The 17592-nt window shown below is 39.5% G+C and overlaps 1 protein-coding gene across 1 annotated transcript; it reads left to right on the top strand.

The window, feature by feature from the left end:
- The first annotated feature begins 6208 nt into the window (after window positions 1-6208).
- On the top strand, window positions 6209-7207 carry LOC148022648 (uncharacterized). The gene is made up of 2 exons (XM_087695241.1): window positions 6209-6452; window positions 6639-7207. The coding sequence occupies exons 1-2, from the start codon at window positions 6209-6211 to the stop codon at window positions 7205-7207; spliced, it is 813 nt and encodes a 270-aa protein (XP_087551367.1).
- The last annotated feature ends 10385 nt before the right edge of the window (window positions 7208-17592 follow it).

Here is a 17592-nt window from a genome sequence, read left to right as displayed (position 1 = left end):
AAAACCATGTCAAATCTTGTCTTCTTTATCGCACTCCTTATGTTGTGTTAGGGTATATCGTTACAAAGTCTCAAATGTCTCCCTACTAAGCTATCCTTTTACATTGTCATGATGAAGTAAGGAGCCAATTCAAATACCCATGGTTGTTGTAGTGTTTTAGGTAGTGTAGCTATGAAGAGTGGTTTTGGTTGAGATACCCTATGAAGTCACGGATGGCCAAGCACTAAATCAATCAATAAAGCACAAAACTAAAGTAGTAAGTCACAAAGAGGTGCTGAATAAGGATTTTATAGATGTACCCATTCATGGGTTAGAACCACAATTGAGTTGCGATTGTTCAAATTGCATAGTTGTGGAAGATTGTCTAGATGAGACAACAATTTTGGCCATTCCTAGGGCAAAAGCTAAGCAAAAGATTAATTGCAGGATCAAGAAAAGGCTAGAGAAGTAGACTCTAAGGAGGTTATGAAGTTGTAGAAGAAGTAGCACTCAAAACAGTGTAAAGATGCAGACTTGCCCCATGGGGTTTAGCAAATTCAAGTGCCCCATGAGGATAAGCAACAAGATAGGGTTTCAATAGCACATCAAACCAAACGAGCATCCAATTTTTGACCCATATGAATCATTTCATTGTTCTCATGGGTTATTGTAACGTGTCCACTAATATCATCCAGGACACATCTTAGTAGTCCATCGGAAAGAATGTGTAGAAAGCTCCGCTCGACACTCCCATGGAATGTTACGGGTTTTGCAATTTAGGGCTTCCTTCTTCTACCACGTAGCGGAAGTATTCTGGCCATTCCCACTTAGGATCGACCGGAATTAGGGTTTTCCTGATTCATCACTACCTAACAGCAACTAGCGTCGGACCCAAGCGAACTACTTTACGCAGAAACGCCAGGTCCGAAGCGGATTCACGCTGCACTTGGTTCAAGGAGAATGGGAAACGAGAGGGATGCAAAGCTCAACCTCTTTGCCATAAGGCATAGTCCCATTCCGTTCCCCTAAAACAGTGTAAATTAGGTAAGACATAACTCTAGGTCATCGCTTTCGTTATTCGTGTCCTTTGATAATCATCCTGCTGTTCTTCAAGATTGGAGAAAATTTCCCAGCCAACCGGGACCACCCAACCGTAGGACGGACCCATGGCCCATCCTCCATACTTTCCTCAGTTTATTTTAGTTATGTAATTATCTAACACATTAATTTGACATGTAATAATCAGCTTCTTTAATTAAACTGTTAAGCATTGGTTCCTTCGCGTAATCTTATCACGTGACATAGAAAAACAATATCAAACAAGTTCTTTATTAACATATATAAGCTTCCGCCCGTAGACTAGTATGCGGGCCTCGAGATCCAATCCCGAGTCACGTTAGCCTCTTGTGCAGGACCCAAAAGGTGAGGGATTTAGGCCAAATCCCCCCTTGGCACCCAAGCATCCTCCTGCTCCAAGTAGAGCTCAACGGAGAGACCTCTCACGACGGGTTCGGTTCACGTTCCCAGTGCAGTCAACAACCCCCTTGGTTAGGGTCACGCAGGCAGTCGGGGGTAACTGAAGCTGCCTCTCCCTTCAGGCCTTCAACTTGAAGTATAGATATTCATTTAATTTGTAATTCATAAATCAAACAATACTCTAAAATCTCTAGCAAGCACAAACACTTCCATTAACCGATCTTGTTGTTGGCAAACTACTAAGGAATGATTCTTTCCTTTCGAATGCATCAGCACTCGTTCCAGGGTATCTTACAACTTGGCAAGGTCCCTTATATTCTGGGTTAGGGAGTACCCTATTAACCCAACTTGGTCAACCCTAAAGTTCATTGGATACTTTAGTTTCCGGTTTTTAACTTTCCTTATTTAGAAGGATATCAAAGAATACATCCTTTTGCAAGATAACTTGCATAAGGATCCGCCATCCTTGCTGAGGGTATTTAACCTTCCTTCTTGTGAATGAATCACAAGACCATATGACTTCGTACTTGCTACGCAAGTCCTGCATCGTAATGTACGATGAAATAATCCGTTTTAGTTTTTTTTAAAGCTGACGTTTGTCAGACCTAGGGTCTCTTTTTAAGAACCTCAGGGACAAACCCTAGTTCTCTTTTTTATTTATGATTTATTGACCCTACAATCAGGGAAGGTAGGCAAGTATTTAAGGTATAAACATTTCTTGGTTTTTAAATCATTTCCAAGGCATATTTCGTAGCATAGGTATTTCTAAGTTTACATTCATTCGGTTAACTTTTAGAAGGTAATATTGAGATCACCTCGGCATGATTTGTTATCCTTGTGACAATTGCTTTTTCAGTCCTAAACTTTATTGCTTTAGGGTTAGGTAAATTCAATTAATCTTACTTTTTCCTTGCAGTTAGTAATGATAACTTCCTAGAGTTCAAGCAACGTAAGAAACCTCTCATGAATTTCATCTTCTATGATGATTCGTTGCAAAAAAGAATAGGGGTTAATGGTGCAAGATGCAGTTTTTATATCTTCAAGATTTAACCGAAATATACTACTATAGTAGGTAGATAATCTTGCTTGTAATTCGTTTCAATGCATGATGCTATTTGAAGGAAACTATGTTTTATACATTATCATTTTTGCATGTCCAATTAAACTAAACTCTTTCATCGTAAATAACTAGGACAAAATATATATTATCCCTAACAATTCATCTTGCATGATTGAATTAAAATTGATATAAAACCAAGAAGGAAAAACCTGGTTTTGGGGTGAGATATCCACATGGATACCGGGAGATGACCCTCCCGTAGCTACTCCTTGGACTTTCTTAGGCGGCATCGCAGTTGTAATCCTTCGAATGTGAAGGCAGCTTTTTACTCTCCTTTTCGGATTTCCACCGTCTCTCTTTTGAGGCAAGGAGCCATTTAAAGGATTGACCACGAGAAGGGATAATAAAACCTTTAAGGTCTTAGCTTCTTCGAAGAGAGAAAGGTTTATAAAGCCTAAGAAGGCCCTATAGGGTATATACTGGCAAAAAGGTTATGGGTGAGTGTGGCTTCGCAACCATATGAACCTTGGGAGAACTTTGGGCTTGGGGTAAAAGATATAGGAAGGGGGATTTTTAGAGAGGTTTTAGGACAGGAAGTAGTAAAGGTTTTAGGGATTTTAACCTGGAGTGATAGGGAAAAGGTGAAGGGTGAAGGCTTATAGCACAGGGGAGAGGGAAAAGGGTGTGTAAGGAAAAGGGGACACGGGGTAGTAAAGGTTTTAGGGGTTTAAAAACCAGAGGGGGGGTGGGGAAAGGGTGAGTAAAAAGGGATATAAGGAGGGTGAAAGGGTTCTAAAGAAATAAAATCGGGAGGGGGGTATGAAAGGTAATAAGGCTATACGAAGGGGGGGCTTAAGGAGCCCACCCCTTAGAAGCTTCTTGAAGCTTCTATAGCCACGTGGGGGGGGGGGGGGGGGGAGGGGGAATTTGATGATGATGGGGGGGTGAAAAGTGTGCAAGCGGCAGACGATGGCGCCGTGGGGAGAGAGGATAGAGGCGGTAGGCGGTAGCGGCAACTCTTTGGTAGCACCAGGCGGCGTTCTCGTCTTCGTCCTCCTTCCTACAACTCGGTAGCAGCACGAGCAGCGCCAAGGCTTCGTCCTATCCTCCCTTGTAGTCTGCCCTGTCTCTGCCACCCACCCTTAATTTTATAGGGGAGGGAAGGGAATCCTCCCCCCTTGACGTGTTGATGGGCATGTATTAATGCCCTTGGCAAGCTCCATCAAGGAGCTTGCCCACTTACTAATCCCCCTCTTCCTCCAGCTCGACTGTCGGGCTGGAGGAGAGGGGGAATTTTTTTTTTGCTTTCATATAAAAAGGAATTATCCATTCGAAATTTTTACAGTTATTTGCTGCATTAGTTAAAACTTCTTTATAGCTAAATTTATAACAAATTCTTAATTTGATTCCATGATTTAAGGAAAAGCTCATTTTAAAGATTATGTCTAATCAGGATAGGGTATGGAATCATCATGATGGTGATAGTGGACTGATCTCAGAGTGTCAAGTAATAATCCCCACATAGTTAGAGGTGGTAGATTATAAGGTTCCAACCATTCAAGTTGAATACTTGGGCAGTAAGTTTGATGATGTACTACTACATGGAGATTCAGGGTCTAATACCTAAAGAACTATATGTGGCACACAAATTGCAAGGACTTGTGGCAACACCATTTCACATTAAAATGGTTGATCAACAAATACTTCAACCTTTGGGTATACTAAGGAATCAACTCATTCGAGTATCAAGATTGAAGTTTAAGGTCATTTTTGTAGTTCTCTGTATGGAAGGCTTAGGAGTTTCCTATAATATGCTGTTGGGAAGACCTTGGTTTAAATTGGCTAGTTGAAACAGGATTGGGGTTTTGATACAATAATTATCCCTTATGGGGGGAGGGAGGTCAAGTTATCTATTGAGAATCAAGTGGTTTTGAAGTATAAATATCGTCCATTAGTGTCTGAGACAATTAATGTACCCCTTGAGATTGAAGATGATGAGGATGAAATTTTTCTACATGTTATTCCTACTATTATAGCAGTGTTTGAAGTGGATTTTGAAAAGATTTTGTCTCAATATAATGTTTTTCCAGCAATATCCCCTTTGGAACATAGTAACTCCATGAAGCAAAATAGTGAATCCATAGAGCAAAATAGTGACTCTATAGAGTAGAGCAATGATTTCATACAACAAAACAATACTGTGGCTCTAGAAAGCAATGTTACTCCTGAGGAGACTAAAGAACTTGAAATGAAAACCTTGAAAGAGAAAAATAATCCTTCATCCGTTTACATACTCTTTATTGGATGATGTAGTGGACCATGAGATATATAATGTCTTGGATGGTTTCTCTAGATATAATTAGATCCACACGCATCCAGATGATATGGACAAAACAACATTTATAATAGAGTGGGGAGCATTTGTGAGTATTGTTATGAATTTTGGGTTAAAGAATGGACCACCAGAATTTCGAGGTGTAGCATATAAAACATTTGATCCATATCTTACATCTTTCATGAGAATCTTTAGAGATGATTTTTGTGTCTTTGGTAAGGAAGTGGAACATTTGCAGCATCTTAGATTATGTTTAGGAGATGCCGACAATTTGGAATGTCACTCAATCCATTTAAAATTGTTTTTGCTACTAAAAGAGGAGTTCTCCTTGGACATATTATATTAGAGGAAGGTATGGCAACTATTGACCCAAGGAAAATGCAAGTTGTTCATAAGGCTACTGTCCCTACTATAGTCTCAGAGGTGAAGCGCTTTGTGGGGCAATTTAAATGGTATAGTCAGTATTTGTGGTATTTAGCTCATATTTGTGCTCCTCTTACTTTACTTACTAAGAAGATGTTGGTAGTGGCTACAATCTTGCAACCTTCCCAATGGGATATACCATTTCATGTGTTTATAGATGCATCTAACATTGCAATGGGTGTAGTTTTAATGCACGAAAGAGTGTATGGTTGGTTAAAGCCTGTTTAATATGCAAGTAGAAGCTTACATCAGCTAAAAAGAATTATAGAGAAATTGAAAGAGAGGCTCTAGGGATGATATTTGCATTACACAAATTTGGGAATTATCTATTGGGAAATCAAGTCACTTTTCATGTTGATCATCAAGATTTATAATTGTATTTCATTAACAAATCACAACTTATGAGAATATTGGCAAGGTGGATGTTACTTTTACAAGAGTTTGACTACAAAATAGTACAAACACCAGGTTAAGAGCATGCACTAGCTGATTTTTTGAGTAGCCTTGAGTCAGGGTGGACCTTGCATTGGGGGTAAATGATCAATTGCCTATTCAGTGTGCAAGTAAGTCAATTCAATTCCTTTTATGATCAAGTGTTGAATTTTTTTCTTCATGGAGTGATGCCTGTAGACTTATCAAGAGACTACTGTAGAAGGTTGACATTACAGAGAAGAAACTTTTAGGTCATTATGGGAGTTCTCTATAGGAGGGGCATTGATAATGTATTAAGGAGATGTGTAATTGTGCAAGAATAGCCTGTTGTTCTACATGAGGAACATGCATGACTTATTGGAGGTCATTTTTCAAGAGAAATTACAAGTAAGAAGATTCTTCAAGTTGGTTTGTGGTGGCCTAATATACTTAATGATGCTTGTTTGTATGCAAAGGATTGCATTATCTATATGAAGGAAGGCCAACCACAATCTAGGGGTCGAATGCAATATCATCTAGTTTTACCTTTAGAACCTTTTCAAAAGTGGGGTATTGATTTTCAAGGTCCTACCAAGCCAGCTGCTCGTTCAAGAAAAAATCAGTATATTTTGGTTTGGATTGACTATTGTACTAAGTGGATTGAAGCTAAAGCTTTGCGGGACAATAAGGCAGCAAGTTTGGCACAATTTCTCTGCTCTAACATAATGACTTGGTTTGGATGCCCCATAGAGTTGGTAAGTGATCGAGGTAAGCATTTTTTCAATGAAGTGATTAAGGAATTGACATCTAAACATATTATTTTGCATAAGAAATCTACCCCTTACCATGTTTAGGCAAATGGGCAAGTTGAAAGTTCCACTAAGATTTTTCTTTGGATTCTTAAGAAGATAGTTACTAATAATAATAAGGATTGGGATACTTAATTGGATGCAGCATTGTGGTCTTTCCACACAGCATATAAAGTGTCTATTGGTTTAGATCCATTCAAGTTGGTTTATGGCCTTGAGACAGTTGTCTCCATGGAGTTCTCGGTTCCTAGTTTGAGAGTGGCACTTACTTATAGGTTGTATCCTAAAGAATCAATTCATGATAGGTTGCAAAAGTTAATGCAGCTAGAAGAAGATCTGATTATACCTCATTGCCTTTCAATAATGGTGCAATCAAGAAGACATGCATGGATAAACAGACACATCAAGAAAAAGATAATTAAGGAGGGAGATCTTGTTATGGTGTATAATTCAAAGCTTGGAAAGCATCCGAGGTATATTGGTCCTTATGAGGTTGTAACAGATGTGGGTCAATGTACTTTTGTGTTGGCTACTTTGCGGGGTGACATACTTCAACTTGCAATAAATGGGTTTAGATTAAGAGGACTAGTACAACCGGATTATGATGATGTACCTCATAAAATTCAAGAGAAACCAATGCTTGCTGTTAATTTGATTCAACCATTAGTAATGTTCCCTCATGGATCAAGTAGTGGATTTCACCTCGTAGAGTAGTTTGTGATTTGTTACACCTTATGATTCTTTTTAGGGTTGCTTGGATTGATTATTTACAAACAAAACCATTATTTTATTTTCAAATGTTTGTAGATGATGCTACCTTTTCTATTACTTATGGTCTTCATAAGGAAGCTATGCAAATTTCAATGTTGCTTCATGAAGTGTAGGATACTTTAGAGTTGTTCTTTGTATTGTTACAAGAGAAAAGGAGCTTCATGAAGTGGTGGCACATTATTACATTATACATGGGCTATGGGAATTTGTGTTATGGTGGTTATATTTTTAAAGCCTTCTCATAAGATATTATAGCTTGGCAAAGTCTTATCATGGCATGGAAGGAATGTGTATTGAAAGACCTTTTACCTTTTAATGTTGGACTTATGCATGATGCTTTAGTAGAGCAAATGATTTCAATTCCAATTCTTATGAGAATGGAATTGCGTGAAGACATTGAGTTTTAATTGCATAAGGCTTATTTGAAGAGACTTCATACATATGTCCAACCCCTAGTAAGTACATCGTCTCATCACTGTGTGATACACTCTCTCTTTTCTAGTAGTGTAACTCATTGGAAAGTAGGGCAAGAAGAAAAAGGGAAAATCATGGGAAAGAAGACACGTGTTGACGCTTGTGCCCATCCAACAATGCCATCCTACAACTCCATGCGATTCTTCCTTCATATTCTTCATCTCTTCACCTCTCTGATTCTTAGCAAGTTGTGGTGGTAGGTACCATGGTAAAAACGGGACAAAGAAAGGCTTCTAAAATTCTTGTGAAGAGAGGAAGACAATAGCCAAGAGCTATTCTTGATCATGATGAGTGTTGGACTGATAGTCCTCCACATATTACTCCTAAAGCTAAGGTTACAACACCGAAGACATTGTTTGCCATGTCTAGTGATGACGAGATGAGTTGTCCATGCCAATGATTGATTATTCTATTCTTATGGATACAAATGATCCCAATACTAGGGGCTGGTTCAAGCAGATTGGTTTGCTTAATTTTACTGAGTTTCCTTAGGATCCTTAGGGTAACAATGTACATGTCTAGTAGTAGTTGTTGATGATCTGAGAGAGTGGAAAAATTGGTGGTTAATTGGAACTGACTCCTTCTCTTTTGACTCAAGTATTCTCTCTTGAAATCAATGATAGACCAAAGCATTGGAGGTGTACTGATGAAGTCATGCAACATGAATTTGGACTTCCTACTAGTGCCCAAAATCAATATGTCTTGAGACATGCTGACCCAAAAAGAAGATTCTTCATAAAGTAGTTTTATATGCAAAGGTTTTTGTTGTTCATTAAGGTAAATGTCATTACAAAGGATAAATTTGGTATTTTATGGTATGCTAAAAAATTTGGAGTTCCTAATTGGCCTAGAACCTTGTATGATAAGCTAATGTAGGAGATCCATGTACCAAATATTTGGAAACAATGATAGAAAAGTAGGATTGGATCTATATTGGTGGCCTTGTATGCTCACCTACAAGATGTGTGCCCGACCATACATCCATCTCTTTGGGAGTCTCCAAAAATGGATAAGGTTAGTGCATTTAAGAGGCAGAAATAGGTGGATGGCATACTTGTTGATCTCTATGATAAAGATTTCTCTCATGCTAATGCTTCGGTTGATGCTAGAAATGATAAGGTAAAAGACTTGGAGGACCCTTTGTTAATGAATCTTTCCTCTCATGAAATCTCACATGTTAATGCTTTGGAAACTTCTATGCCTTTAGACATTTCAGAGTGGTTGAATGATGATGTCAGAAATGAAAATGCTCATGAAGATGTAGTGATTATAGAGGTAAAGAAATAGGTAAGATTCTCCAAGATCAAGATGGATAATATGCCTATGCATAAACAAAGTGATTCGTTGCAACAAGATATTGCTTTGCCTCATGACATGAAAGTGGTTTTAGATGCATATGTTCCTCATAGTCTTGAGGAAGCTTGTTCTTTTATGGCAAGTTTACATCGGTTTATGACTGAAATGCATGCTAGTGGTGCATTGAAGTTGGATGTAGTGCAATCTTTGCAAGAGCAATTAGCTTACATGAAGACTAAAAGGGAACAAATGCATATTGCGATGGAAAAGATGAGGGAAGTGCACAATAATGGGGTGGGTGCTTTATAGAGGTAGATTGATGACTGTGCTAATATGTTGGCTAAATGTAAATTGTCTTCAGTTGCTTTCAAATAATGGATAGCTAATATGCAGGATCAATTCAATGGTGAAATTGATTTGTTGGCTAAGGAAAATTCTAAGCTTAAGGCTGATAGGGTACTCTTGGATGCTCATTTTGCAACATCTTCTAAAGGTTGAAAAGCAACTCTTGAATGACATGGAGGTTGATCTAGATGGGTCTCTTTTTACGCATCAAGATTTGGGTTCAATGAGGGCTACATTGACTACTTTGATGCATGATCAGTGGGTGGCTATTGCTAATAGGATGTCACAGCTTACATCTCAACCATATGCAATTTTACAACAGTCATTTGTGTCTAAAAATATAGAAGTATTTATTCATGAAAAGAATTCTCTTAAGGAGAAAATTGATGAGATGCAGGTTGAGCATCATAGACTTGTGGCAATGGTTACTACTTTGTAGAGTATTAAGCATATTGATAATACTGAAAATCAGTCTTCTGATGTTAATGTTGTCAAGTTTGATATTAATGATGTATTGCATGATATTCATAACCACATGCAGAGATCATGGAGCTTATAGTGGATAAGATTCGTGACATGGATATCTTACCTCTTGGATCACATGATCAGCATGGCCAGAAGTAGTCTATATGGACTGCCATGATACTCATGAGCCTCGTAGCTCATGATTTACTTTGATGTACCACTATCAGATCTATTTCTTTGTTTGTCCATCATAATTATTTCATACTTGATATGTATGCCTCTATGTGATATTTTTCTATTTTGTTTTGACTGTCTCTTAAGGGAATTATGCAATATTGGGACCTAAAATGGCTTGACATTGGCTATAGGTACTAGCCGGGCCTCTAACACTCACAAGACAACCCTACACAACCTTGTGATGGCCATGATCGTCCAAGAGACACACTACCCTAATTGCTAATGTAGATATTGCCTTTGTAGTGGAATGTAGTACAAGGATTGCCCTTCCTTACTCCTTAGAGGGAGATCCCACGTATCTCGGTGTAATACATCAATGTGATACAAACATAAAGGAGGTACCCCTTCGGTTGAATGCCATGGCCCCATTGCAACTCTCCTACACCACCTTGGGGATTGGCCCCAAGATGCGCTGCTCTAACATAAAGCACATAATACGAACACACTCCACTCTTATATATTTCAAATGTTCCAATATATTTTTTGTTCCCTTATGAATCTCACCCCAAAGATTTGATCATCTAGTCTATAACTTGGGTTTCCTCACATGCTCCACGTAGGTCATGTGCTTGGCAATCAATTGCTATGCATTCAAGGAGTTACCATGTAATATGCATAATGCAATTGTGAATGACACACCTTGTTCTCAAGAATTTTATGATAAAAAACCAGCAACTTGAGGTGCAAAAATAATCATTTGATGATTTCCAAGCTACTCATAATTGTGACGTTGCTAGAGATCAGCAGTGAGTTTCCTAGTATTACTAGTCTCTCTTAAATTTAAATGGGGATCGATCTGTATGCTATGCATAATCAAATAAATTAAAATTTAAAACATTGTCAATGACCACTCTCTTTTACAATGCCTCTTTCCTTCTACTATTTAGGTTTTGCATTCGTTGGATAGGTGTAACACTCATTTTTGTGTAGTTTTTCATGTAAAAAACCATAAAAACCATACTCTAATATAGGAACAAGGCTAAATTAAGGCTTATTCCTCATGCTCTAGCCTTGTTATATGTTCACAAACATAAATTATATTTTTTTCTACTTTTTACGGTGCAAAAAAATAAAATTTCTCTTTTTTTTCTATTTTTTCTCATTTATTTGTTCATAAAAATGTGGTGTTTTCTAATTTATTGGTTTTTAAACTGATCATATTGACTGAAAAAATGTTTTTAATCAAATTTTTATCCCATCTGAACTTCATTCCCCAACCCGAAACAGAAGAGACCCTCGTTTTCCCTCTTAAAAGACACATTTCGCGTTTTAAATTATTTATTACGACCATGTATGACTATAGGTTCTACATTTTATCATGTGTAGCCCTCCAACATACTTCAAACATGGTTCATACAAATTTTCTTTCCATGCACACATCATTTAAGTCATCAAACATCAAAACAATAAAATTTCATTTGTAAAAAATGAGGATACTGCTTGTTTGCATGTTGCGTGTTGTTATAAATAGCTTCGGAGCAGCCAATAGACCCATCATCAATTCTCCAATAGTGGTGGACATTGCGTCATAGTGTCCTTTTGATCTTGTAGCAATCTGCCGGTCCATGTAGAACAAGCATTCTTTATTCCCTTTTCTTCATGATTTTCTACATGCGATCAACCTCTTAGAGGAGAGAGGAGGAGAAAGAGATTGATTTCTAATCTCTTCATCCACACAGCCGTTGTGGGAGCGAAAGGTGGTGATCAAAGGTGAAAATTTTGAAGAATCCATTTCCAATCTCTATTGGGGGGGGTTACTTTTAGCCTTGCCATGGCTCTCCCACCAAATCATCGTGAAGGAGGGAGCATCGAATGGAGCCACCGTCGTTTCGAAAAACCATGTCCCCCCTCCCACAAATCAAAAAATTTAATTGGGGCCCTTGGCTCCCAAAAAGGCCATGCCCAAACTTCCTAAACATTGGCCATATAACCTTTGACCTGTCCGGCTTCCCGCATTTCGACGACCGCATCATCCACATCGAGTTCTAAAAATTTTAGCCTGACAGGCTCAGCTTCTTGCACTGCTAACCACTTGTATTAGTCTAACCAAGCACCTAGAAAAATTATGAAAAGTCTACAACTGCTACTCACTTCGTCTTTGAAACTACTTTCAAATCTCGTCTTCCGTTGCTTCTAAAAATTGGCAAATCCATCTCTACTGCTTCCAACGAGGTTCAATTCCCGCCTTGGAGTAAAGTATTTTGGCACATTTTGGTCTCCTTTTGGGATGTAAATTCATCTCTCATGCAACCATTTAGAAGGCTATAAGTATCCTACTAGAGAGGCTCTACTTATGGTTTTTCTTTATGGCTTACTTCATGGTGCAAGGCTATGGGTAAGGCATAATTTTTCTCATTAGATATGTTAGTTTCTGGATAAGGTATTTTGAGTTTAGGGATCATGCAAGGGATTTGTCATGGCTATGCTAGTCATCCATGGGGCTCTGCCAAGTGTTAGCCATGGTCATGGTCTCACACTTTATGGATCATGTATTATACTCTTAGCATTGTTGGACCTTAGTTATGTTAGTCTTATGTGTGAGGCAATCTTTATTTCTCTTATGAAGTTTAGTGCCTCATGAATTGCAGTTTTGAGAAAATTAGAAAACGTGACTTTATGAGGCATTTTTGTGTGTCATTTTCATGAATTTGATCATCTATGATGTCTATGGTTGATGTATGATGGATTCATATGATTATAGAGAGAATCTAGTAGTTGGTGCCATCATATGTGGTGTTCTTGTTCTATTTGCAGCATGTTCTTTGTGTTTCACTTCTTATTCTCTAATTTGTAGTGCTAAAGTTAGTGTTTCTATATCTCTATGTGGTTAGTTCCGAGTTTCTATGAGTTTTGGTTATGAGATTTGGGATTTGCCCCATGAAGCATTATCTGCCCTATTATGTATTCTGCATAGAGAGGGTAGCAACAACAATCATACTTAGCTTGCATAGTGGAAGGTGAGAAGGATCGAAGCTTGCATGAGAGAGCTATGGTGGGAGAGCAAGAGCAAGAGAGAGAGAGAGACTCACAATGTGGGAACTCCAACAGTCACAATGTGTGATCGACCTTCCTTTTATTCATCTATCACTAAAAGAATAAAGTGATGGTGATGGTAGCTAGGCGGAGGCACCTTGACCCCCAACAACCTCCCATTTAAAGGAGAATTAGCCCTAGTGAGGAGTCAAAAAGAGAAATTAAAGATAGTACAACATGTACCCATGTACAATAGGATGAGGAAAGACGTCATCTCATCCCATGCCCATCAATCTCTTGAGGAAGGCAAAGCACTCCATAGAGAGGCTTTTGTGAGCAGATGTGCAGGATTCTGGTTAGTCAATATCTTGACAAGGTCAATAGGCTTGTCCTCAATGACCCCACGTATGAAGTGATACCTCACCTCAATGTGTTTCGTCTATGCATGGAAGACTAGATTCTTGGCTAACTAAATAGCACTCATAGAACCCAAATGCAATGTAGGGATAACATCAATACCAAGGTCATGAACCAAATGGCCTAACCATACTGCCTCCTTGCAAGCCTCAATGGTTGCAAAATACTCAGTCTTAGCAATGAAAAGAGCCGTACACTTCTACATGTGAGAAATGCGGGATCTAGAGCATGGCAAAACCGGAAGCTATGGAGGATGGAAGGAGAAGTGTGGACTCATGATGGAAAAGACACTGTTTGTTACACAAGTGAATTAGGTTTGAAGATTGAGACTTGGACTCATAAACAAAATCTTGTGTATGTGGACAATGACATTGACACTTCACTGAAAAGAAAAGAGTACTATCATTGCATTAAGAAAAGGAAGCAAGTACAATGCTTTATAGGAAAGTAGGAAACTGTAGTAGGCACCATTGTGCATATGGGATAGGTTAGCCTGCATATCCTTGACCCTGAAGCTCCATACAAAGAGGCTGTTTTAGTGAGTGTGATTGCTGATTCTCAACACCCCTCCTCAATCACAACTAGAAAGGCACAAAGTGTGTAGAGGCTGTAATGAGAACCACCTGCAAAGTGTGGGCACACCACAAACATGGTAGACACCAGAGGCTGTCGTAGAAAAGGCTAAGTGTGGGCACCAAAACATGATGGACATCTAGAGGCTGTAACAGGGGCCTCACAAAGTGTACAGGGACTGTAATGCCAAGTTACATAAGGATTTTTACAAATCTTATGGCAGGAAGCATTAGGGCAAGGAAGTACAAGGCTTTTAAAACAGTCTATCAGAGTTATGAGAGTAGAAGGATTGATGAGTCTTGTCCTTCCGATCCTGGTGGTCTTCATCTTCATCTTCTTCTTCATCTTTTGGTCCATGGTCTTCTTCTTCTTTAACAGCTGCAAGATAGGCCTTTTGGGACCTCTTCCTAGCATGACAGAACTTCTCAGTATGTCCGGTCCTTTTGCAAAAGTCACAGAAGAGTGGTTCCTTTTTGCCTTTGTATCTGTTGTTTACATATAACATTTGTTCATCCTTTGAAGTGCTGGGCTCTTCTTTGCTTTTAAGTTTCTTTTCCTCTTCTAACAGTGATGCCTGGATATCAACAAGTTCAGGATTTGGCATGTTGATTAAAGTTGTTGATACATTATTATATTCAGGAGGCAAACTCTTAAGTAGAACACCGATGCAAACATCTTCATCCATTTTAATGTTGATTCCTGCAAGTTGGGTTAGGAGTCCTTCCATGTAATTGAGATGTGTGGCAAGTGATGTGTTGGACCTCATTTCAAGCCTGAAGAACTCAATCAGGAGACCATACTTTGATGATTTAGATTGTGCACCGAACAGGGTGTCAAGTCTTTTCCATGTATCCTGTGAGGTCTCACAGTTATCCACATGGTGGATATAACTGTCCTCTAGCTCCAGTTTGATAATGGCCTGGGATCTGTCATCATTCTTTTGCCAAGTAGTTGCAAGGTCCGCGTCCCGAGGTTTCTTCTCTTTGCCATTTGTGATGGCCCAGAGACCCTTTTTCATCAAGATGAGCTTGATGCGGGTTTGCCAGGTGTGAAACCCGACTCCTTTGAATCGAGCATTTGGAGAGTCTTTTCCCATGTTGAGGTTGCAAGATCAGCAGCAAATCAACACCAAAATTCTGAGATTTTATCAGTAGAAGAGCAGAATACAGTGTGTCAAGAGACACAGTTAATGACAGTGTGAAAACACACTATGTCAGTGTTGATGTTGAGCTTCATTCTTCTTGTTCGGGATCGTTCGGTCGTTCTTCAATCTTCTCAGGTCCTTCCCCTCCTTGATTTGATGCTGGGTCAATGGATTAGAGTGACAGAGGCTTGGGTTGAGTGTCAGGACAAAGAAAAACTGAGGAAAAAAAGCTTGAGAAATTTTGGCTATGGTGGAATTAGGGTTTTTGAGACAGGGGCCTGGTTTTTCTCAGATTATAGGAGCTATACTTGATCATTTTCAAAAAATTTTACATGCCTAGGAAGCTGACTTCATGAGCTATCAAAGCCCCATGATAATCGTCAAGATCGTGGACTGTATGAAGCACGCAGGGAGCTCGAACAGATTCGGCGCAGTTCAGGACAACGATGACAAATTTGTGCAATGCCGGGGTCAGGGCGCAGCAATGTGATCGATTTTCGCACCAGGATGAAGCGCCTTGAGTAGAAGAACAACTTCCTATAAGAAATCAAGAGCTGAAATGGCCTGGTTGAGAAGTTATTGAAGCTCCAAGTGAGGTAGGTCATGTCTGGCTATGGCAGACATAGAGCAGAGATTGAGAATTTTCACAATCCTGAGCTTCAGATGGTCAAATGTCCTAGATTGATGTGATAGAGGGAAGCTTTGTGAGTTGGGGAATACTTTTCCAGAAGGAAGCTCCAAGAGATTTGACCTGTGGAGTGAGATATAAGCAGCTCAATTTGACAGGGTGCTGCTAGCTATGGCTGCCATGGAAGCTTCAGTGAGAGTAGAGTTGGGAGATGAAGTCATGAGCTGGCATTGAGCTAGATTGAGGTTGAGAGGAATCAAGAGAGGCTGGAGAAGCAATGCCATGTCCAACTGGGCTCTGATACCATGTGAGAAATGCGGGATCTAGAGCATGGCAAAACCGAAAGCTATGGAGGATGGAAGGAGAAGTGTGGACTCATGATGGAAAAGACACTGTTTGTTACACAAGTGAATTAGGTTCCAAGATTGAGACTTGGACTCATAAACACAATCTTGTGTATGTGGACAATGACATTGACACTTCACTGAAAAGAAAAGAGTACTATCATTGCATTAAGAAAAGGAAGCCAGTACAATGCTTTATAGGAAAGTAGGAGACTGCAGTAGGCACCATTGTGCATATGGGATAGGTTAGCCTACATATCCTTGACCCGAAAGCTCCATACAAAGAGGCTGTTTTAGTGAGTGTGATTTCTGATTCTCAACACTACACCCTAGACATCCAAGAGACAACACCTCCAGCATAGGTGAACACATAACCAGAAGTGGACTTTCTACTATTTTCATGTCCTGCATAATCAGAGTTAGTGTACCCCATGACTCCTGTATCATGGCTGACATAGCATATGAATATATCTGTAGTGTCCTTCAGGTATCTCATGATACCCTTCACGGCATCCCAATGCTTCTTGCCAGGTGTAGCCATATAGCATGCCACAACACCAACTACAAAGGCAATATCTAGACGAGTGGCTATCATGGCATACATAAGACTACTCACTGTGGATGCATAGGGAATCTTGGCCATCTTGGCCCTCTGCTCATCTATCTGCAAACAATTGGCCTATGATACCTTCACATAAGAAGGCAATGGGCAGTCAATAGGCTTCACGTCCTGCATGCAAAAGCGCTCAAGGACTTTATGAATATACTTCCTCTTTGACAAGTAGAGGAGTCCTTGATGCCTGCCACATCTAATGCACATACCAAGCATGTGAGAAGCCTATCCCAGATCCTTCATCTCAAAGAAATTCTTGAATTGAGCCTTAAGACCATCTAGCTCATCATGAGCTTTCCCTTCTAATAGCATGTCATCCACAAAGAGTACCAAAATAAGCAAAGATCCATGACGGGCTTTGTTCGTGTACAAGCACAGATCCATAACACATTCCATTGTAGCCTTGTGACTGTATAAAGGCATCGAACTGATGATACTATTCTCCAGATGCCTACTTCAAGGCATAAAGACTTTTCTTAAACTTTTACACTATAGGTGCTCCCTGCCAGGCTCTGCATAGCCCTTAGGTTGTTCCATGTAAATCTCATAATGCAAGTCCCCATGTAATAAAATCATCTTAACATCCATCTAGTACAAGCCCAAGTCAAGATGTAAAACCAAAGCCAAGATTAAGCGCAAGGTGGTCATCTTAACCACAAGAAGTCAACACCATGCTTATGCTTAAAACCCTTTGCTACCAATATAGCCTTGTACACCCACTTGCATGGCAGAGGCTTCTTATCAGCAGGCAAGGAAACCAAATCCGAAGTCATATTCTTATGCAAGGAGTCTATCTCAGACTGCATAGCCCTCTCCCAG

Source organism: Lygodium microphyllum, chromosome 16 (assembly GCF_053477565.2).
Source record: "Lygodium microphyllum isolate KBCC chromosome 16, Lygodium_microphyllum_v1.1.10, whole genome shotgun sequence".
In the NCBI taxonomy this organism is placed as follows: domain Eukaryota; kingdom Viridiplantae; phylum Streptophyta; class Polypodiopsida; order Schizaeales; family Lygodiaceae; genus Lygodium; species Lygodium microphyllum.
The sequence above is the reverse complement of the archived record's forward strand: the minus strand, read 5'-3'. Positions and strand labels throughout refer to the sequence as shown.